At 37.6% G+C, this 23,787-nt stretch overlaps 1 protein-coding gene across 3 annotated transcripts in view; it reads right to left on the bottom strand.

Annotated features, from left to right (window-relative positions):
- RYR2 (ryanodine receptor 2) overlaps positions 1-23,787 on the bottom strand; it is a 718,243-nt gene that overhangs the window by 436,462 nt on the left and 257,994 nt on the right. For 2 of the 3 annotated variants that reach the window (XM_087863177.1, XM_087863176.1), the window contains exon 1: positions 363-378. Coding sequence is in view for 1 of the 3 variants with exons in the window: in XM_087863178.1 (XP_087719304.1) it covers positions 363-383 (21 nt within the window). In the remaining 2 variants the exon portion in view is untranslated. Of the gene's footprint in view, positions 1-362; positions 384-23,787 lie in introns of those variants that run through there. The other variant, XM_087863178.1, reaches the window with a different exon arrangement.

Consider the following 23,787-nt stretch of genomic DNA (forward strand, 5'->3'; position numbering starts at 1 on the left):
AGAGGAGCCAAGAAGTAGGACTTGAAATAGTCAAGTGTTTTGGATGAGAGATATACAATATTAATAATGAAAGCCTTCCTTTGATCAGAAGCATATCATAATCACAAAGCCACTGATAGAGCCGCTTATGCTTCTAAAGTATGGAGAGGATCTCAGTCTACCTCATTTCAGATGAAGAAAAACCAAACACTCACAAGGTTCTAACTAGAGATCAGTAAAGTATTGGTTCATTGCAAGACAGCAGTTAGTTTGAAGACTCAGAGTCCAAGCCACGCTGGGAGCAAAGCAGAGAGATTAGAAGCAACAGCAAACATGCACTCGCTTAGATCACAATTTCTTTGTAGATACATGGAAACACATACCCATTTTTCCACATCAACTTGCTGTGGAAAGAAAAAGCCAAAATAAATAATAAGCAAACAAACAAATACCATGTAACATTTCAATTAATGTCACTTAAGTAAACTGAAATGTGGTCCCTGCACCAAAATCTACTTCCAATTCTCATGGATAATAAAAGTATCCAAAATTTTCATTAATAACATTGAAACTCCTCAAACAAACAAAAAGAAAACTCAATTAATTTAGTAATGGGAACTTCTAAAGTTCTTAGGCTAGAAAAGCACCAGGTACATGAAATAATAATAATCCAACATATTCAAAAGCAAACATGAACCTTCACCTAATTCTCAAACCTAACAGGCCTCCCGATTTAGGGATGCCTATTCTCCTCTAAGCATCTATTTAATGAAAAAGTTCACTTTAGAAATACAGCATCTAACTATAAAAATCTTTCATGTAATATAAAATTTCTCTTACTCCAATCTTCCTAATATTGTATAAAATGTCACAATATAACAAAAGGCATGCCTTGCCAAATAATCCTGAAATTATATCAGCATCCTCATAATCATTATGTGATTCTTTAAAAAACTGAATGAATATAATTATACTCCAAAGTGTAAAATAGAATAAAAAAACCATACATCAACAAAGACTGTCTTCTACAATGCCCTCGGATTCCTAGCAAATCAATCAGAACAAAAATAAAATAAAATAAAATAAAATAATAAAATAAAATAAAATTCAACACTGAGGGGCATACTCTGTCTCAGAGCTAAGTTTCCATGCCCCACCACCCTTCTCTAACACATATGATTGGTGTCCTGTGACACTTGGAGGATTGCTTCAGATTTTTCATACATTTATTTGTAACCATTTCCCTTAGAAAAACCATTAATCAAGGAAGAATCTAATGCTATTGAGGCTGAACTGTTGGGCCATAGCTAAGAATCTGCCTCCCTTGGGAAGCAAGCTCCTAGGAGCAAATGTGCATAAAATATACAGAGTGGTTATTTGTAAGATATTATAAAGTGATATAAAAATATCAACCTAAATATGCAGGTGGAATTGTTTTGAAGCCCTGGTGAAATTCAATCCACTTAAATTTCTTGTAATAGAGCACTTTGATTTATTTAACAATTTGGTTCATCCTCTGAAAAACCTGGTCTAAGCCTCCTCCCAATCTTTGCATTTTAAACACACATTAAGAAAGACAAATTTACTGAACGGGAAAGGCCTGGTTTTCACTAGACGTTTTTAAGGGATTTGGCTGTGATATAAAGTTCAAGTCCTCATTTTAAACGTTAACCTATTAGAGTGATGAATTTATTTCTCTGGATTCTGGGGCAAAGGGAAGCAATTTAGTCAGTTATAAAATAATTGCCATTTACTTTTCTACCTCCAAAAGGACAAATTCTTATGTTTATTGTCTTTCAAAAACAACAATTCAAGGAAATGTGAAATGATTTCCTTTAAATATTTGTCAGGAAAAGAATATGCCATTTCAGTGACTTCAATCATTAGCAAAGACATTTTATTAGCCCATCATTATTTTCACTCCTAAATGTTAAATGTTCTCTTTCTCACACCCACGCACACACACACGCACACGCGCGCGCTCACACACACACTGGCATCAGTGAAAAAATAAGGGGTTGCAGGATTTTTCTAGAAGAAAGAGAACTTATAATCAAGAGTCATAACTACGATTAGTAGAAGTTCTTTAATGATGTATATTTACAAAGAGAAACCGTTCTTAAGTAGCAAGAATTAGTAGTAGCAGTATAACAAACTCAATATCCCAGTACCCAAAAAAAGGTTTAGCAACAGCATGTGCCGTGGATGAATTATCAGATCAACACACACAACAGGACAAATGGCCCACAGATTTACAAGCCGAAAGTGCAATAAAGTTGTAATTATGCATAAGCGATGCAGAAAGATTTCATGACACATTTCTTATTAATGTTAACAAGAATCATTTCATTAAATGCCTGCAAATGGTAAAGAGGAGAATGATTTCTGTGGAGTTAATTGAGGAAGGGAAATTTAAAGTTCACAATAACCTTGATTAATTTTATAGTTTAAATAATTACCAAATCCATAAAGCATATAAGACAAATGAACATTCTTTCTGATCATTTATTATTCAAACATTTGAGATTTTTAAAAAACACAGAGATTTCATTAATTTAGAGAAAATAAATATTTCAATATCTCCAGGAAATTATATCAAATATTCTATCATAATAAAACTAAAGAAAGGGCAACCTCATTTTTCAAATAGAACAAAACTTCCATTAAGAAAAACAAAAATTAAATTCCAACCTGATTTAGCAGAGAGGACAGGAGTTAAAAATATAATACAAAAGTGGGGGGCCTGGGTGGCACAGCGGTTAAGCGCCTGCCTTCGGCTCAGGGCGTGATCCCGGCGTTATGGGATCGAGCCCCACATCAGGCTCTTCAGTTATGAGCCTGTTTCTTCCTCTCCCGCTCCCCCTGCTTGTGTTCCCTCTCTCGCTGGCTGTCTCTATCTCTGTCAAATAAATAAATAAAATCTTTAAAAAATATATATATAATACAAAAGTAATTAATTCTAAATTATATCATTATATGAAAGATGGAATATTCATATGGCATCTCTATTTTTATATTCATATTTTAATTAATACATTTAGGACATATTAACATGAACTAGTCCATAACCTTAAAAAAAATTGGCAGATTCTTCCAAATTGCCTAACTCATTTTACTGTGTAAGGTGAAGTATTTTATTGTTATTAAATCTATAAGCCACCCATTAAGTAGTTACTACATGCCACACTTTGAACTAAATGCCTTACATGTAATCTTACTGTCTGCATTTACAATAACAAGAAACAAAGGACATATAAACGAGTTACAAACACAATGAAAAAAAATGTTACTTAGCTACTAAATAATGGAACTTGACCTGAAATTGGGTCTCTGACTTCAAAGCCCCACACTCCCATGCCACTACCAGGTACACCATATGCAAGTTACATCATCTTTTTTCCCTCTTTTTTTTTTTTAAGATTTTTGTTTATTTGAGAGAGAGAGACAGAGACAGAAAGACAGTGCACACGAGCAGGGGGGAGGGGCACAGGGAAAAGGAGAAGCAGTCTCTTCACCAAGCAGGGAGCCTGATGCCACACTCGATCCCAGGACACTGGGATCATGACCTGAGCTGAAGGCAGATGCCCAACCCACTGAGCCACAAGTCTCTTTCGTTTCAAAACTTTATTCCTCATTTAATTTGAAATTGCTCTACAGCCAATTTCTTCTGGTAAGTGCCACCCAATACAATGTGTTCACATCAAGACAAGAAAAAGTAAAATGTACCTAGAGATTTTTTTAAGTAGGCTCCGTGCCCCATCTGGACCTCGAACTCATGACCCTGGATCAAGAGCCAGCTGCTCTAGGGACTGAGCCAGCAAGGTGCCCCAAATTCTTGTAACATCAAAGATGTTATTTAGTTTCAGTTGTTCAAGGCATGTTTGGTTTTCTGCATAGATATATTTCTAAATAATTACACTGCAACAATAAAGCATTCCTCATGAATATACAGTTTTTAATATCAAGGCATAACACAAAAAAGTAATTAAAATATTTAATGCAAGCCTACAATCTACTACCGTGCTGTTAAATTTTTTTTAAGTAATAAATTACAGAAAAGTGAAAAGAAAAAAAATGTTCTACCCTATGAATAATTCTCCACCACACAGGCTGTTTATTATTAAGACTGCAAGGGAGGGGGCGGGGACATGAAAATTTGCACACTGTGTTCCTGGATTCAAAATATGATGAAGTCATCTAGATTTTTTAAAGTAAATTATGATTTGGAGAGGCCATGTTTTTAGTGAATATAATGAGTTCGGAAAAATATCTAAGTCATGAGTATATAGTTTGCTGAAATTTTACTGAGTAAACAAACCCATGTACTCAGCACCCAGATCTAATTATAGGACACTACTATGACCTAGAGGTTAACTTCACATCCTCCCTAAAGGTAACCATTATTCTATCACTATTAATTAGTTTTGCCTTTTCTTATTTTGAAAATAAAGACTATGTTCTTTTTATCTAGCTCCTTTCGCTGACAGTAGGTTTATAAAATTCATCACATTGTCACATGTGGTAGTAATTAATTCATTTTCCCAGCTTTATAACATTCTATTGTATGAACATATCACAATTTACTTACCCTTTGCTGCAACTTGGAAATGGAACTACTGAAATTTTCCCCCCATTTTTCAAACCAGTCTGACCCAAACAGTAAAAATCCAAAATAAACTACTTGGTTTTGCATCACTCGGCATCAGGGAAATACAAATCAAAACCGTGATGAGATACCCCTCACACCAGCCACAATGGCTAAAATTGACAAGTCAGGAAATGACAGATGTTGCCGAGGACGTGGAAAAAGGGGAACCTTCTTACACTGTTGGTGGGAATGCAAGCTGGTGCAGCCACTCTGGAGAACAGTATAGAGGTTCCTCAAGAAGTTAAAAATAGAGCTATCCTATGACCCAGCAATTACACTACTGGGTATTTACCCCAAAGATACAGATGTAGTAAAAGAAGGGGCACGTGCACCCCAATGTTCATAGCAGCATTGTCAACAACAGCCAAACTGTGGAAGGAGCTGAGATGCCCTTCAACAGACGAATGGATAAAGAAGATGTGGTATGTATGTATGTATGTATATATGTGTATATGTGTACACATACACACACGCACACACACACACACACACACACACACACACATAATGGAATACTACTCAGCCATCAAAAAATGAAATCTTGCCATTTGCAATGACGTGGATGGACCTAGAGGGTATTATGTTAAGTGAAATAAGTCCAACAGAGAAAGACAATTATCATGTGGTTTCACTCATATGTGGAATTTAAGAAGTAGTGTGGAGGACCACAGAGGAAGGGAGGGAAAACTGAATGGGAAGAAATCAGAGAGGGAGACAAACCATAAGAGACTCTTCACTCTAGGAAACAAACTGAGGGTTGCTGGAGGGGACGTGGGATGTGGGATGGGGTAACTGGGTGATGCACATCAAGGAGGGCACGTGATGTAATGAGCACTGGGTGTTATACACAACTGATGAATTACTGAACTCTACATCTGAAACTAATGATGTACTATATGTTGCCTAATTGGATTTAAATTTAAAAAGAACACTACTTTGCTTTGGCTTACACATTTCCTTTCTCCTGCCTCCCCAAAACAAAACATAGATCCCTTGGTGCCTAGTTATTTGTTGAATTAGTTACCCAACTGCCAATTAATAAGGAATTAAAATAAATCCACATTACACACTTTTATTAAAATACTGGCATGTAGATAGGTCAATTACATCTCAATAAGCAGTGAGTTTATCCCTTGGCAGCAGGAAGGGAAAAGAAACTAATACTTATTAAGAACCTACTGCCATGATACTGTGCTGGGTATTTTTATACTCACTTTCTCCCCTGTAACTATCAGTTTTAACAATTAGCAAGTATTTTTTTTATTTCTGTTTTCTTTTTAATTTTCATTTATATTTACGAATAACAGAATTGGAGATTCACTGGATCTCAAACTGGGGTATTTACCTAAATGCTCTCAGGAGGGAGCCAAGTACTATTAAAATGGACAATACAAAGTATTAAATTAGAAAGAGCAGATGTAGCGCTAATGCTGAGGAAATTATAATTTTTAAAAAAAGCATGTCTCCAATACTGAATGTGGTTTGTATTTCAAACCACATCAGACCCCAAAGTCCTTTCTGCCATCACTGGAAGGAAAAAAAAATAAAGCTCATAAACTTAATTAAGCAAATGAAATCACAAAAATGCAGTCCAGTAAAATTCACTGAATTACACTTTAGTCCAATTTCTTGGCTTTATTCTGATTTTTTTTTTTTTTATTAATCAGGCAGAAGCCTTCACATGTTGGGGAGTTTGTGAAACAATGAAGCAGCTTTAACACAATACAGTAAACTTGGCAATCTCCCACACTACCACATTTACCTTAACTGCAGGAAAGAGTTTAGAAAATCCACTCAAAAGTGATTGTTTTCCTTCTAAAAGTTGAACAAAGTCATAGAGGACTAAGAGCTATCGCTTCCTAAATTATTCCAATTTTAGAAAAGGAACAGTTCCTGTGATCCTGCTTCAAACGCTTTCTGAATTTGTCCAAATCCTCAGGAACACCTACTTTCTCTTTAAGTACAGAATATGTCAAAATGGCTCAGTGTGTACACTTTAATGTCAACCAATCCAAACAGGTGCTAACAAATAATATAGTAGCTCTCTTCCAGATAGATTCTCACGAGAATTACCACATTCAATTAAGTAACACAAGTAAACTCATTTGGGAAAATAAATCATCAAAAAAAGTATGAACAATCTGTGAGGGGAAAAAGGTAATGAGGTGGAACTTACCCTATTAAAACATTTCCAAAATACAGCGATCAAATCAGGCTGTCTGGACATAATAATGGACAGACATGGATGACAGAATATTTAATTTAGAGTAACATATTTGGGAATGTATGAATTTAATGTATGACTAGAAAAGCATCACAATCAATAAGAAAGGGAATCATCAGTCATGAACAAGGATGGAACTTTTGCTTAGCTATTGGGAGGGAAATTAACTGAAATACTAACCTTAAATGAACTCTAAATGAATCTATGAGTAATAATAAACTCCATATAATAATAAACTAAAAAATTCCAGATTCATTTACTATAAAAAAGAAAGGGATGCAGGATGCCTGGGTAGCTCAGTTGGTTAAGCATCTGCCTTTAGCTCAGAGTCCTGGGATCCCAGAGTCCTGGGATGAAGTCCCACATTGGGCTCCATGCTCAGTGCAGAGCCTGCTTCTCCCCCTGCCCCTCCCCCGATCATGCTCGCTCGCTCTCTTTCTCTCTGTCAAATAAATAAAATCTTAAAAAAAAAGGTGAGGGATGCAAAGGATACACTGATTCTAACAAAACAATTCCAATGAAAACCCCAGCAAGTTATGGATACTGACAAACTGATTCTAAGCTTATGTGGGAATGCAAAAACACCCAGAATAACCAACACAACCCTGAAGGAGAAAAATTAAGAACATCAAGACATACTCTAAACCTATGGTCATCAAGACAGTATGAGACTGGCAAAAGAACAAATAAATCACTAGAACAGAAGAGAAAGCCCAGAAACAGACCCACATAAATACAGTCACTTGATCTTTGGCCAAGGATCAAAGGTAATTCAATGAAAAAAGGGTGGTCTTTTTACCAAATAATGCCAGAACAACTGGACATTCTTGTGCAAAAACAAACAAAAAACCCCAACAGCACAGAATCTAGATACAGACCTTAAAACCCTTTGCAAAAATTAATTAAAAATGGATCACATACTGAAATGTAACACATAAAACAATGAAACCCCTAGAAGAGAATCACAGGCAAAAATCTTCATGACCTTGGGTTTTGCTTGACTTTTTAGATAACACCACAAAAGCATGATCCATGAGAAAAAAAAATTGAGAAGTTGGGCTTTGTTAAAATTAAATCTTCTGCTCTGTTAAAGATACTGTTAGCCAAATGGAAAGGCAAACCATACATGGGAGAAAATCTTTGCAAAATACACATATGATAAAGGACTGGCATCCAGAATAGACAAAGAACTCTTCAAACACAACAATAGAAATATAAAGAGCCCAATTAAAAATTTGGCAAAAGATCTCATAGGCACCTCACCAAAGAAGACATCAGATGTCAAATAAGCACACGAAAACATGCTCAACATAGTATGCTATCAGGGAATTGCACATTAAAGTCACAATGAGATACCACTACACATCCACCGTAAGAACGGCTAAAATCCAAAGATTGACAGCATCAAATGCTGAGGACATGTGGAGCAACAGGAACGCTCATTCATTGTTAGTAGAAATGCAACACGGTGCAGCCACTTTGGAAGAAAGTCTCTTACAAAAATAAACCTACTGTTAACATTGTGATCCAGCAATCACATTCCTTAATATTCACCTGAAGGAATTTAAAGCTTATGTCTGCATGAAAACCTGCACGTGAGTTTACAGCAATTTTATTCATAATTGCCAAAACTCGGAAACAACCAAGACGTTCTTCAACAGGTGAATGGGTAGACTGTGGGGCCTCCATACAATGGAATACTATTCAGCAATAAAAAGAAATAAGCTATCAAGCTAGGAGAAGACATGGAGGGATATCAAATGCACATTGCTGTGTGAAAGAAACCAGTATGAAAAGACTATGTACTGTATGATTCCAACTACATGAAATTAGGGAAAAGGCACAATGATGGAAACAGTAACAGATCAGTGGTTTTCAGTGGGTGGGGGAGTGGGGAGAAACGGGGGAAGCACAGGGGATTTTTAGGGCAGTGAAACCATTCTGCATGACATAATCACAGTGGATACATGACATTAAACCTTTGTCAAAACTCCTAGAACGTTCAGCACAAAGAGCAAATCCCAGTGTAAACGACGGGCCTTTCTGTGACCAGGACACACCAACGGTGGCTCGCCGAGTCGTAACAGACGCACCACACAAATGCAAGACCGTAATTACAGGGGAACTTGGCGCAGGGAGTATGAAAACGTTCGCAACAATTTACTGTAAACCCAAAGCTGCTCTATAAAAAATAAGTGAAATAAAAACTTTTTCAGACGTAAAAAATATATATTTTTTAATATAAAAAAGTGGATATAGTCTATACCAAATAATTGTTACATAATATGAGAGAAGTGTAAGCGAATGTAAAAATCCAGTGATGGGGGCTCTGTGAGTGGAAACAGTACTGCTGTCCGGGAACTTTACAAAAGGGTTCAAGGAAGAGGACACTTGGAGCACGTGCCTAGAACAAGGGGGTGAACCTCTGAAGGATCCAGAATTCCACGTTGAGGCATGAGTGTGGTAAATACAAGAAATGGTATCTGCAGAAAACGGAGCGTATTCAGGGAGTCAGTCCAGTTTGGATGTGAATGGACAGAAGAAAGTACTAACGAAAGGGAGACAGAAAGAAAAAGCAGAGCCCAAATTCTTTCACAAACACAGAGATCACACAGCAACAGTTAAATTAGGAACAGAGTGCCCAGGGGACAGGTGTGCAACCATCACACGCCAGTGAAAGTCCTAGAAAGTGGACATATCAAAGCAATCCTGGACAGAACAGTAAGAGGGTGACTAACGACTGGCTTGATCTGTCCAGAGAGTCCTCCCTAATCCATACCCGAGTCGTTCTCAGAGGAACTAACAACTCCTAGCGGGAAACACAAACAAATCGACCCAATTTACATATCTGTGCAGCGTCCTCCTCAAATCCACCCTGAGGAAGTTCAGCAACTACAGTTCATGAAGAAATAAATTACAGAATTCATTTCCCTACTCCTGTAATTGTTATACACACTAACACTTCCATTCTGTAAACTGTTAGAAACAAACCAAAATTTCCAAGCCATGGACTTGCACAGCCAATCCCATTTTTATCTTCATCCCTGAAACCTTATTTGTATTCCTTCACTCCCCAAAAAGCATTTACTTAGTGTCTGCAATGCACACATCCCACTCACATCCTGTCCGGCTTTCAGACTCTCTCTCACCGTTTACTCTGTACAGACCCCGGACTGTGGTTACTCATCCTTAGGGTGAACAAAGGCAACGAACCCCAGCCTATGAAGTGCTGAACTTCCCTGGCTCACTGTGGCTTCTTCTGTTACTTAGCTATCATTTTCCTCTCTCTGCACTGTCTAATCTCATCAGGACACTCTTCTCTAATGTCAGATAATGCAACACTTTCATTATGTTCTCCAGAACTATGAGAATCCGTACGCTACGATACTCAGCCCTTTCCGTGCACCCTTGGGGTGCTGCTTTTTGCACTCTGTGCATGGTCTAGGGGCAGCCCTGAGGCTTCCCAATCCTGTAGAGAATGGGCCCACGGCTCCATGAAGTCTTAGAGCTACTGGCCTCATCTGAGCTGAACATAACCTCGGTGGACCACCAGTCCTGGCTTCCATGTTCCATCTGGTCTCTTGAATCCTCAGGTTACGCAGATCCCACAGGTCTTTGTCTTTCTCTTACAGCTGTGAGGTTCCTTATAAAACAGGACAGCTTCTGAGACCATGTGTCTGCAACTCAGAGGAGCTCTGTGGCCTCCTTTTAAATCGTCACATCCAAAATTATGTAAGAGATTTTGTACCTGTGCATGTTATCTGTGTTTTCTTCTGGGGAAAGGTACTAGAACTTTCATCTGGTTCACAAAGGCACCATGCCCAGGGATGCCCATGTAAATTCTCATGCAGACTGAGACACTTTGGACGTTACAAAGGAGAAGTAGCAGGAATCCAGCAGGAATTAAGTGTGTTAGAGCAGGTGATCACAACAGACTGAAAGCCCGGCCTTCATGGGGTTTACACTCTAATGGGGATAGGTGGTCCAGAAGAACAATAGAAAAGAAAATAAAAATAGAAGGACATAGTATGTCAAAAGGTAAGAGTGCTTTGGGGGAAACTCAAGCAAGCTAAGGAGAAGTACTAGTTAGGGAATGAGGGGAGTAAAATGGGTGATGTCTGGGTGGGAGTAATGGGTGATTATCATTTGATAATCACTGGTGAAAGAAAAAAGTATTTTATCAAATAAGACTAGAATGTTTTAGGAAAATAAGGCAGAAATTTAAGCAAATAAAAATTAGGGGACAGCTGTCTCAAAATGTTATGAATCTCTTCAAATCACTAGTAAACTCGGGAACAGTTGATCACATGAATTTACCATCTGATTCATTTGCTATCAAAGATTTCCACATGCAAGCTATTTTTTTTAAATTTTAAACACACACACACAAAAAAAAAAATCTGAGGAAGATGCCCAAATTGAATGAGCGTAATCAAATAAAATAATCTATACATTCAAGATTCATAATCTAAAACAGTGCATAACTGTACCACCGTGATTAAATTACGTGTGAATTAAATCGGCCTCCTTATTGAGTTTGATGCTGCAGTCTCTGGAAGCCGCATCACTCAAATACACAGAAATATGTAGTATCCTTAGCTTCGGAGTAGAAAGTAGTCTTTCTGCATAGAGACCATCAAACAGACAACATCTAGTAAAAGAAGATGTGCATTTTAACCACAGACAAACACTCACATTCACATAAGTGGCAGATAACTAATGGTTGCTCAGTGAATACTTTCAGCTATACGCCCTACAGGAGATTATAATCACATTCATCTTTATATCACCGCACCAAGTTCACAGATGAAAGACAGGTACCAGGCTGTGCACAGAGGCTTTAGACAAGATGCTGGTGGCCAACCACATCAAGCTAGTCATTTCTTAATTTATTTGCATTCTAACACCATTCCCAAAGCAGTATTTGTGCTTTACCGAGAATGTTCCTGAACAGGAAGATAAATAGAAATCAGCCTCTGGAAAGAAAATGTTAAGTTATAGTAGATATTTGGGAATTGCTGTCTCGACATAAATAATAACATCCAATTGTCTGCAATATAAACAGACAAATCCATTAAGCTTTTCCCAGTTTTTACCTGTTGAGGACACCATGAGCCATTTGTGATGTGATGTATGACTAGACACAGGGGAATAGTGCTGGCTAAGGAATGAGAAACTCCTTCCTCTGTACTTTCATTGAGAAAATTTCCTCTTCACGATTAGATCACTACATTTCTCAAGAGCAAAGATTCATTCTTATTCACCTCTGTAGCTCCAGCCCAGAGTTCACAACAGCAACTCAACAGACTTTTGTGGAACGAATGCCGCTTGAATCAGTTGGGTGGAAAAGGGACACGGCTTTTCCATTTCTGTTATGGAGACAAGGGAAGCATAGACTTTGATCTATTTTTTCTAGACAAGGATTTAACTTGTTAGACCTAGTTTGGCTCAAGAACCTGGAGAATCTCAAATAGAAATAAATAGTTCCAATTAAGGCATAAGGATGCTAACTCCATGTCTGCTATGTACTGTAGCAAAGTTAGAAATGATCCAATGTTCATTTACACATACAACTGTCTTTCTTCTTCTGGAAAAAAAAAAAAGAACCTAATTTTGTAGATGTACCTTTCTTTTCTCCCTCCCATGAACCAGTTGTGTTGACCACATTTCCCCCGATAAATAAGTCATAAGCATGCAACACTGTGCATGAGGGAAATTCTACCGACAGGTTTCTTTACTCTCGTAAACAGAAAAACACACAAAGTCAGCTCCTTTTTGAGCTTATGGAAGATGTTGAATTTAGAGATCATCCCTGCAATTGCTACAGCTCTGTTGTAATCACAGGGAAACTAGCCTAGGAACCCAGCAAACAGAACAGGGTGAAGAGAACTACAGAAAACCTAAGCCAAGGAGCCCTGATCAATTAAAACTGGATTATCTGCATTTGGACATTTCATGTCATTTTTTTTTAAGCCATACATGATTAAGTTGTAAAAGAGGACACAACAGTCTGTAATATGATCCTGTTTATGTAAACATATTTTTATACATGATGCTCTAGATGGATGTAAACCAATCTTTCAGCGATGGTTGTCTTCAGGGGACAGGAGGATTATGAAGCGAATATTTGCATTCAGTACTCTGCTATATTACTATTATGAGGATAAAAGATTGAAATGGTTCTGGAATTTAAATTTTAACTGAAACTTAAGTGTACTTTTATACCGCATGCATGGCAGGTACTAATGTGTTTTCCCCCAGCTTTACTGAGAGATAACTGATACACATCACTGTAATATAAGCTTAAGATGTTCGGCATAATGGTTTGATTTACACACGTTATAAAATGATTATTGCATAAGTTTAGGTAGCATCCATCATCTCAATCTAGATACAAGGAAAAAAGAAAGGAAAAAAAGGGAAAAAATTTCGTTGTGATGAGCACCCTTAGGATTTATTCTCTTGGCAAATGTCCTACACACCACACGGCAAGGGTTAACTATGGGCATCATGTCGCCCATGACAGCACCTGAACTTACTCATCTCATAAGTGGAAGTTGTTATGTTCTGACCACCCCCCCTCCAATTCTCCCTCATCCCACCTCTGGTGACCACAAATCTGATCTCTTTTTCTATGTGTTTGTTTTTATTTTGTTTTTATAGATTCCACATATAAGTGATTTCATACAGTATTTGTCTCTGTCTGACTTATTTAACTTAACATAATGTCCTCAAGGTCCACCCATGTTGCTGCAAATGGCAAGATTTCATTCTTTTTTATGGCTGAGTAATATTCTCTTACACACACACACACACACACACACACACCCCTTTTTCACCTATTCATCCATCAATGGACACAATGTTGTTTCTGTGTCTTGGCTATTGTAAACGATGGTGCAGTGAACACGGGGGGGCAGATACCTTTTTGACTTACTGTTTTTGTTTCCTTTGGATATAGTCCTGGAAGTAGAATGGCTGAATCATACAGTAATTCTATTTCTATTTCTTTGAGGACTTTCCATACTTTTTTCCACAATGGCTACACCAAGTTACAATCCCATCAACAGTGCACAAGAGCTCCCTTTTCTCCACATCTTTGCCAGTGTTTGTCATGTCTTGTCTATTTGATGATGGACATCCTAATGGGTGTGCAACGGTATCTCATTGCAATTTTGATTTGTATTTCCTTAATGACTAGGGATGTTGAGCATCTTTCCATGTACCTGTTGGCCATCTGCGTGACCTCTTATTTTCCTCTAGCTGTATCCCTGCCATTGTAAATGGCAAGATTTCTTTTTTTATGGCTGAGTAATATTCCATTGCATACATACATATATGTGTACAATATACATATATACACACACACACACACACAAACACACACACACAAACACACAAACATCTTCTTTATCAATTCATCTATCAATGGACACTTGGCCTGTTTCCAAATCTTGGCTTTTGTAAATAATGCTGCTATAAATATAGGGATGCATGAATCCCTTTAGAACTAGTATTTTTGTATTCTTTGGGTAAATACCCAGTAGTGTGATTGCTAGATCATAAAGTAGTTCTACATTTAACTTCTTGAGGAAGCTCCACAGTGTTTTCCACAGTGGCTGCACCAGTTTGACTTCCCACCAACAGTGCAAGAGGTTCCTTTTTCTCCACGTCTTTGCCAACCCCTGCCTTTCCTGTGTTGTTGATTTTAGCCATTTGGTAGGTGTGAGGTGATATCTCATTGTAGTTTTGATTTGCATTTCCCTGATAAGTGATGGCGAGCATCTTTTCATGTGTCTATTGCCCATCTGTTTCTTTGTAGAAATGTTCATGTTTTCTGCCCATTTTAATGGGATTATTTGGGTTTTGGGTGTTCAGTTGAATACGTTCTTTCTGGATTTTGGATACTACCCTTTATCACATATGTCACTGCAAACACCTTTTCCCATTCTGTAGGGTGCCTTTTAGTTTTCTTGATGTTTGATGATTATGCAGGAGCTTTTTATTTTGATGTGGTCCCAACAGTTTATTTTGTTTCTGTTGCCCTTGCCTCCGGAGACATATCTAGAAAGATGTTGCTACAGCTAATGGCAAAAAAGTTAGCTTTGACATACCATTAATCAAGCAAGTAAATAAACAAATGAGGACATGTATATGTATCTATATTTATATTTATAAAATTTATTTAATCCCAACCATGTTTGAGCCAGGCATCTTGCTGAAGCAAAAATAAAAATTGTGAGTATGGTATTATTTTTATTAAAAAGTATCCCTAATTCAGGGGCGCCTGGGTGGTGCAGTCGTTAAGCGTCTGCCTTCGGCTCAGGGTGTGATCCTGGCGTTCTGGGATCGAGCCCCACATCAGGATTCTCCGCTGGGAGCCTGCTTCTTCCTCTCCCACTCCCCCTGCTTCTGTTCCCTCTCTCGCTGGCTGTCTCTCTCTCTGTCAAATAAATAAATAAAATCTTAAAAAAAAAAAAGTATCCCTAATTCAGTCTTTGGCTCTGATCTTTCAGAGTCAGGTATCTACTGCCATGATATTTAAAAATACTAATCATTTGGTTCTGTATTTTAATGGAGACTTAGGACATTCAGAGCAGTAAAATACTTAAAAATGGATGAACAAAAGCAACTGTTTAAGTTAACTTCACTTTTTTCCAGGGTGTCATTAGCTCAGCCGTCTGAGAAACTTACTTTTAATAATGTACAGAACACAATCTATATTACATGAATCACAAGCAAGGTCTTCAACCCTTTGTCTTCCCAGCACACTATCAAAATTCAGTTTAATGAGAAGGAAAGCAAATGGAAAAAAAAATCAAGATGGAAATAAACCTCAACTGGGGGGGACAGAACATTAACTCTTTTAATTTCTGATCTGCCTAAGAGCTTGAACAAATAAGTCTTTAACCTGCAGTGCCACTGGGCATATACCAAAACACCAGAAAAATAAGGATAGAAAAGAAACAATAAAATCCACTTTTGGAATGCCCAATAAATACTGAAAACTCAAACTCTTCAGAGAACACGGTCTTTTAAATATGTGTGTACCTATGAATTGGTGTGTATATATAAGACAGACCGATACTAACATTGATTGGTTTAAAAGAAAGTACACTTTTCATCTTTTTTTTTGTTCATAATAATCTTTTATTTATTGTAGTAAAGAAAATAACCTATCTGTTGAACAGTTCTTTATTTTCTTTAATAATTTTTATTTTGTTGTTAGTCACCATAAAGTACATCTCCAGTTTTTGATGCAATCTTCCATGATTCATTATTTGCGTATAACACCCAGTGCACCATGCAATATGTGCCCTCCTTAATACCCATCACTGGCCTATCCCAATCCCCCACCCCTCTCCCCTCTGAAGCCCTCAGTTTGTTTCCTAGAGTCCACAGTCTCTCATGGTTCATTCCCCATTCTGTTTACCCCGCTTCATTCTTCCCTTCCTTCTCCTACCAATCTCCCTGCTATTCCTTATGTTCCATAAATGAGTGAAACCATATGATAATTGTCTTTCTCTGCTTGACTTATTTCACTTAGCATGATCTCCTCCAGTGCCGTCCATGTTGCTGCAAATGTTGTGTAATCATTCTTTCTGATGGCTGAGTAATATTCCATTATATATATGGACCACATCTTCTTAATCCAGTCATCTATTGAAGGGCATCTCGGCTCCTTCCACGATTTAGCTATTGTGGACAATGCTGCTATGAACATTGGGGTGCATATGGCCCTTCTTTTCACTACGTCTGTATCCCTGGAGTAAATACCCAGTAGCGCAATTGCTAGATCATAGGGTAGCTCTATTTTTAACTTTCTAAGGGACCTTCATACTGTTTTCCAAAGTGGCTGTACCAACTTGCATTCCCACCAAGAGTGTAAGAGGGATCTCCTTTCTCCACATCCTCTCCAACGTTTGTTGTTTCCTGCCTTGTCAATTTCTGCCATTCTAACTGGTGTAAGGTGGTATTTCAAGGTGGTTTTGATTTGAATTTCCCTGATGGCTAATGATTTTGAACACTTTTTCATGTGTCTGTTAGCCATTTGTATGTCTTCATTGGAAAAGTGTCTGTTCATAATTTCTGCCCATTTTTTGATTTGATTATTTGTTTCTCGTGTATTGAGTTTGAGAAGTTCTTTGTAGATCTTGGATACTAGTCTTTTATCTGTAGTGTCATTTGCAAATATCTTCTCCCATTCCGTGGGCTGCCTTTTAGTTTTTTTGACTCTTTCCTTGGCTGTGCAGAAGCTTTTTATCTTGATGAAGTCCCACAAGTTCATTTTATCTTTTGTTTCTCTTGCCTTTGGAGATGTGTCATGACAAAAGTTGCTGTGGCCCATGTCGTAGAGGTGGCAGCCTATGTTCTCCTCTAGGATTTCGATGGATTCCTGCCTCACATCGAGGTCTTTCATCCATTTGGAGTTTATCTTTGTGTATGGTGTGAGAGAGTGGTCAAGTTTCATTCTTTTGCATATAGCTGTCCAATTTTCCCAGCACCATTTATTGAAGAGACTGTCTTTTTTCCACCGGATGTTTTTTCCTGCTTTGTCAAAGATTAGTTGCCCAAAGAGCCGAGGGTCCATTTCTGGGTTCTCTATTCTATTCCATTGGTCTATGTGTCTGGTTTTTTTTTTGTTTTGTTTTGTTTTTTAGCATTCCAATAAAGTTTTATTTATTTATGGGCACGGAAATTTGAAGTTTATGCATTTTAAATGTATTATAAAATATTCTTCTTTTGACCTTTTTTTATAAAAATTTTTTATTATGTTAGTCACTATACAGTACATCCCAAGTTTTTGATGTAAAGTTCCATGATTCATTACTTGTGTATAACACCCAGTGCACCATGCAATACGTGCCCTCCTTAATACCCATCACCAGCCTATCCCGATCCCCCACCCCCCCCTCCCCTCTAAAGCCCTCAGTTTGTTTCCCAGAGTCCATAGTCTCTCATGGTTCATTCCCCCTTCTTTTTACCCCCCCCTCCTTCTTCCCTTTCTTCTCCTACTGATCTTCCTACTTCTTATGTTCCATAAATGTGTCTGTTTTTGTGCCAGTACCATGCTGTCTTTGTGATCACAGCTTTGTAGTATAGCTTGAAATCTGGCAACGTGATGCCTCCCAGCTTTGTTTTTCCTTTTCAACAATTCCTTGGCAATTCGGGGCCTTTTCTGGTTCCACACAAATTTAAGGGCTGTTTGTTCCAGTTCTTTGAAAAATGTCATTGGTATTTTGATCAGGATGGCATTGAAAGTGTAGATTGCTCTGGGTAGCACAGACATTTTAACTATGTTTATTTTTCCAATCCAAGAGCATGGAATGTTTTTTCCACCTTTTTGTCTTCTTCAACATCTCTCAAGAGTGATCTGTAGTTTCTAGAATATAGATCCTTTACGTCTCTGGTTAATTCCAAGATAACATATGATTTTTGGTGCAATTGTTAATGGAATGGATTCCATAATTTCTCTTTCTTCAGTCCCATTGTTCATGTATGGAAATGCAACTGATTTCTGAGCATTGATTTTGTATCCCGCCACATTACTGAATTGCTCCATAAGTTCTAGCAGTTTGGGGGTGGAGACTTTTGGGTTTTCTCTATAGAGTATCATGTCATCTACGAAGAGAGACAGTTTGACTTCTTTGCCAATTTGGATACTTTTTATCCCCTTTTTTTGTCTGATTGCAGTTGCAAGGACTTCTAGTACTATGTTGAATAATAATGGTGAGAGTGGGCATCCTTGTACCATTCCTGATCTTAAGGGAAAGGCTTTCAGCTTTTCCCATTGAGAATGATATAGATGTAGGCTTTTCATAGATGGTTTTTATGAAATTGAGGAATGTACCCTCTATCCCTACACTCTGAAGGGTTTTAATCAGGAAAGGATGCTGTATTTTGTCAAATGCTTTTTCTGCATCAGTTGAGAGGATCATATGGTTCTTGACTCTTTTCTTGTTGATATGATCTATCACACTGATCAATGTACGAATGTTGAACCACCCTTGCATCCCAGGGAGGAATCCCACTTGGTCATGATGGATCACGATCTGTTGGATACTCTTAGTTATTCTCAACCTATTGTTGAGAATTTTGCGTCCATATTCATCAGGGAAATTGGTCTGTAATTCTCCTTTTTGATGGGGTCTTTGCCTGGTTTGGGGATCAAGGTAATACTGGCCTCATAGAATGAGTTTGGTAGTTTTCCTTCTGTTTCTATTTTTTGAAACAGCTTTAGGAGAATAGGTATTATTTCTTCTTTGAATGTTTGGTAGAATTCCCTGGGGGAATCCGTCCGGCCTTGGACTCTTGTTTTTGGGGAGGTTCACTTTTCAGTCCTTATTCATGTAGACTACTCTGATTTTCATCTGATCTTGTCAACAACATCTTCCAGCTACATCACAGAAGTAGTAAGTAGGCTGAATAATGGTACCCCAAAGACATCCACATCCTAATTCCCAGAATCTGTATGTTACATGGTAGCATGTAGTTCGTTTTGAAGGTAAGAGGATGGGCCACAAACCAAGAATGCAAACTAGAAAAGGCAAGAAAACAGACTCCTCCCCAGAGCCCCTATAAGGAATGCAGTCCTGCTGACACCTTCATTGCAGCTCACTGAGATTAATTTTAGACTTCTGCCCTCAAGAACTGTAAGATAATAAATTTATGGCCTCTTAAGCCATCTGGTTTATGGCAATCTTTTACAGAAGCCATAGAAACTAATACATGTGGCTTCTGTAACCCTTTTCTCCTGGTTCTCCTCATCTCTCAGACCATACCTTACCAGAGCCTTCCAAAGGATCCTTCTCCTCTTCTTCCCACTGCTTTAATAGCAATATTCCCCTCAGACTCCTCTACTATTTTTATCACATGGACACTCCATAGTTAAGAGCTTAAAAGCAAAGACTTCAGAGCCCAAAGGGCATGGATTTGTAGCCCAATTCTACCACATGCTCTCTCTGTGATCCTTCCAGATATTGTGGTTTCCAGGTCTAGAAATTCCATTTTGTTTCTCTGAATAATTCTTCTATGTTAAGTATTTGAATCTTTTATTTCATTGAACATAGTTATAATAGCTGCTTTAAACTTTTGTCTAGTAAGAACAATTCAAGGTTGGTTTTGGTTGCTTTTTCTCTTAAGATTGGATCACATTTGCATGTTTCTTCCCATGTCAACCAGTTGTGGATTGTATCCTGTCTTTTAGTGATGTTGCAATTCTGGATTCTGCTATACACCTCTGAAGAATGTTGAGCGATTTAACAGGTAATTACCTTGGTGAAACTCATACTGCATGATACCGGGTGGCAGCACAGATCTCAGCCCAGTATTGTCCTCAGCAATGGCATCTGAATTGACATCTTCCCCTCATGCATGGGTTAAGCACCAGCAAGAGGCTAAGCAGTTTATACACAGAATCTGGGGCTCCCCGTCTCTGGACGTCTCTTTTTCAGGATTGTTCCTTGACTTTCCTAAGGCCCCAAATTCTGTTTCCAGAGAGACTATGGGTATTCTCTCGGCCTCTGAGCTGCCACATAGCACTGACTTTAGTCCACCTTCAGGCTAAAAGCCTTAAAATGAGGAAACTCATCCACATGGATCCCATTTGCCAAGTCTGACTCCTCTCCAGAATCTGACTGCTTTGTCCAACTCTCCAGAGCCTTCAGGTGCTTGGCAGGTTTGCTCTTCTTTGTTCTGATTTTTAAGATTTGGTCCAAAGTTCATAGTTCTTCCTCCAGAAGAGTCAGGTCTGGTAGGAGCTTGTGCAGGAGAGGCAGGCAAAAATCCTGAGAATGATCACAGCTCTAGTGTCTTCCGTGTGCAGCGACTGGCTGATGCACGTTAGTTACCTTAAGTTACCAGATTCTCACATCAACACTATCAAGGAGATATTACTATTTCTCTTTATAAATGAAGAAACTGAGGGATAGAAAGGTCAAGCAGCTTTCCTAAGACTCCCAAGAACTTGATGAGTGTGTTCCAGAATCCACCTGTTCACACGACTCTGAAATCCACACAGGTCTTCCTGATCTTCAGCTGCTGCTCTTGCATTTATACAAAATGATCTTAAATGCAATCACGTGCCTGAAACTAGTGCTTCGCTGTTCGATAAAGGTACTTCCTAGAAACGCATTTATGGTGCTTCAGTGTTTAAAAATCCTACTTTTAAAAGACTCCCTTACCAGTAAACTTAGCTAGCAGCTCTCTGGATGTGTTTTTGATATTCTGAGCACATGCTTCAACAGGACAAAGGTTTTGTGAGAAGAATGACACAGTTGTATTAATAATACTTTCCATTCTAGAACTTCATTTCTCCTAAAAACTGGACATGTCTGAGTCTGATGTAGATTTCTATGGATAATTAAATCATTGTAGTATCTTGTACCTTTAATTACAAACAGTATATAATTTAGAAATATGAAACAGTCTTAGAATTGCATATAAAATAATAAACCATTTTAGTAAATTGAGACATAAAAATCATTTTAAGAATATCTCTGGATATGTTAGGCATTGTCCTCCTGGCAAGTATGGTTTTCTACTAGAATTCTAAAAAAAAAAGCCAAACGAGATCAAATTCTTCTTTGGAGAAAAATTTAAAATGATTTTAATATTAACACTTTTAGTATTATTCCTACTTGTCTTAGAAATGATCAGAAAAAGTCCAAAGAAAATTCAAAGGAATGACAGGTTCCACATACCCAAGCCCTTCATTGTGCTTACACTATGAGTGTATATACTTACATGGTAACACACATCAAGCTGTACTGTAATTGTTTTTCTACACCTGCATTAGACTGAGGACCCACGATGACAAAAATCACTTATTATTCATCTTTCTATCCAAACAGTCTTCTAAAGTATACCTTATAAATGTTCAGAAAGTTTACAATAAATAAATGAATGATGAGAACTGAATGATTTTATTCCTAATATTTTACATTCTAAATGTTATAGATATTTAAAGTATTATTTGTAATTTAAATTATAGTAAATTACCTACAATATGAGGAAAATAGGATATAAATTAATCAATGATACCAACCACAATCACCTAACTTATAAATTTCAACCTACCTCCCCAAACAGCAGTACAGGAGGGGCAAATACTGGTTTAATTTTAGGTAATTTCTCCTGGTTCAAGCTATAAAATTCAAACAACAAGGAACCAATAGAGTCAAGTGGACACAAGGCAAATTCAAAAGAGACAGGGTCTTATAATTCTTCCAGAAGCCACTAAACCAAAAGACAGAAAGGCCAGTCAACATTACAAATTTAAAACATATTCTCCTAAACACAATATACAAGTAAGCCACTTGATATACTCATGGCATTAAAAAAAAATCAACGCCTTTTCAACAAACGGTAATTATTAAAATTGTTATTTGAAAAAGTAAGACTTTTCAATAAACTGCACAGACTAGAAAAACAAAGCTCTTTCCACTACGCTCTGTGCCCTCTCACTTCATATCTGTGCTCCTGTAAAATGGAATCCTTAAACTAGACCTTAAAAGAAATACAACCACGTGGAGAAAGCGTTCATCCAAAATGTTTGTGAATTAACAAAAGTATAGTAAAATAGCCCAAAGCGTAAGATCACCTAAGTCATTAAACTTTATTCACTACAACCTTGACTCTATCGTTTAACATAATGATGCCATTGTTAAACTGGCAGACCCATGTGCCAGAAGTGGGTTGGGATGTTGGAGGAAGAGGGATGGAGAACTGGACCAGCCAAGACGGCAGAGGAGGAACATGCCAGGGCCAAGGAAAAGGCAGTCAGAAATTAGTAACAGTCCTACCGATGGAGCATTCAGGGATGAGAAAAAGAATAAGTAAAAGAATAATAAGTCCCTGTTAAATATATGCTATACCAGCAATAGTCTACATGTGCCCTCAACCAACCTGATGATAAAGACTTTTCTGCCCCAAAGCCACAGCGAATACACAGCAGAACTGGCATTCTAAAATATTTCTGTAATTCTACAAAGCCCTGCTATTGGCCCTGTGCTATTTAACCGGCACGCAAAAGCAATCAGAAGAGTGAGAACAGATAGACAGATGCGGGTTCACAGACCAACAAGTTCATAGACCACACGAACCCAGGGGGAGGACAGAAGGTGTAACAGAAGCAAGGATGCCCACATACAGAAGCCCAGGAGAAAGTCGCCCAAAGGGACGGGCACTGCTCCAGGGGTCATTTCCTCCTTGTTTTACGTGTATCATCTCCACCCTCAAAATTTTAAAGGCTCTAAGAGCAGCTACTCAGATAAATGGGTCTTAGCCTCTTTAATATTGATATGCTTTGAATAAGAATAAAATCTGAATGATATTCAATGGATAAATACATATATATACATATATATATATACATATATATACATATATATATATATGTATATATATGTATATATGATCTAGATCTTACTACATTTTACTAAACAGGTATTTTAGAAATCCCTTTAGATAAAATCCTTCAGAATGCTTTTGTGCCACAAACATATTAGTTACTTCACTAATAGTCACAATAAGCAGCTCTATGGAATCAAAACTTCGTAAGTTAGGTAATAATATTTTTCCCTGTTTCACCTTACACATATCCTTTTGTTATCAGTAATTTTCTCGATTTGTTTTGGCACAAGTGATGTTGGGAATTTCTAGCTAGTTTCCTGAAGCTTTATGAAAACCATGCATTTATTCAAAGAGACCCAAGAATATGAGCAAAACGGGTTAACCACAAAATGAAAAGGCACAGTTCCAACTGGAACTTTTTCCCCCATATCATCATCTAGTGTGTTTGTATTGCTATGTGCATATGACATTTTGGACATTAAATAGTATTATGCAATTTACTGAATTATATAAAGAATTTAGAAACAATTACTTTTTTAAAAAAAGGACAAGGCTTTGTAAATAAAATTGATTATGAATGAGT

This window comes from Ursus americanus, chromosome 6 (genome assembly GCF_024610735.1).
Source record: "Ursus americanus isolate L20-20 chromosome 6, mUrsAme1.1.p, whole genome shotgun sequence".
In the NCBI taxonomy this organism is placed as follows: domain Eukaryota; kingdom Metazoa; phylum Chordata; class Mammalia; order Carnivora; family Ursidae; genus Ursus; species Ursus americanus.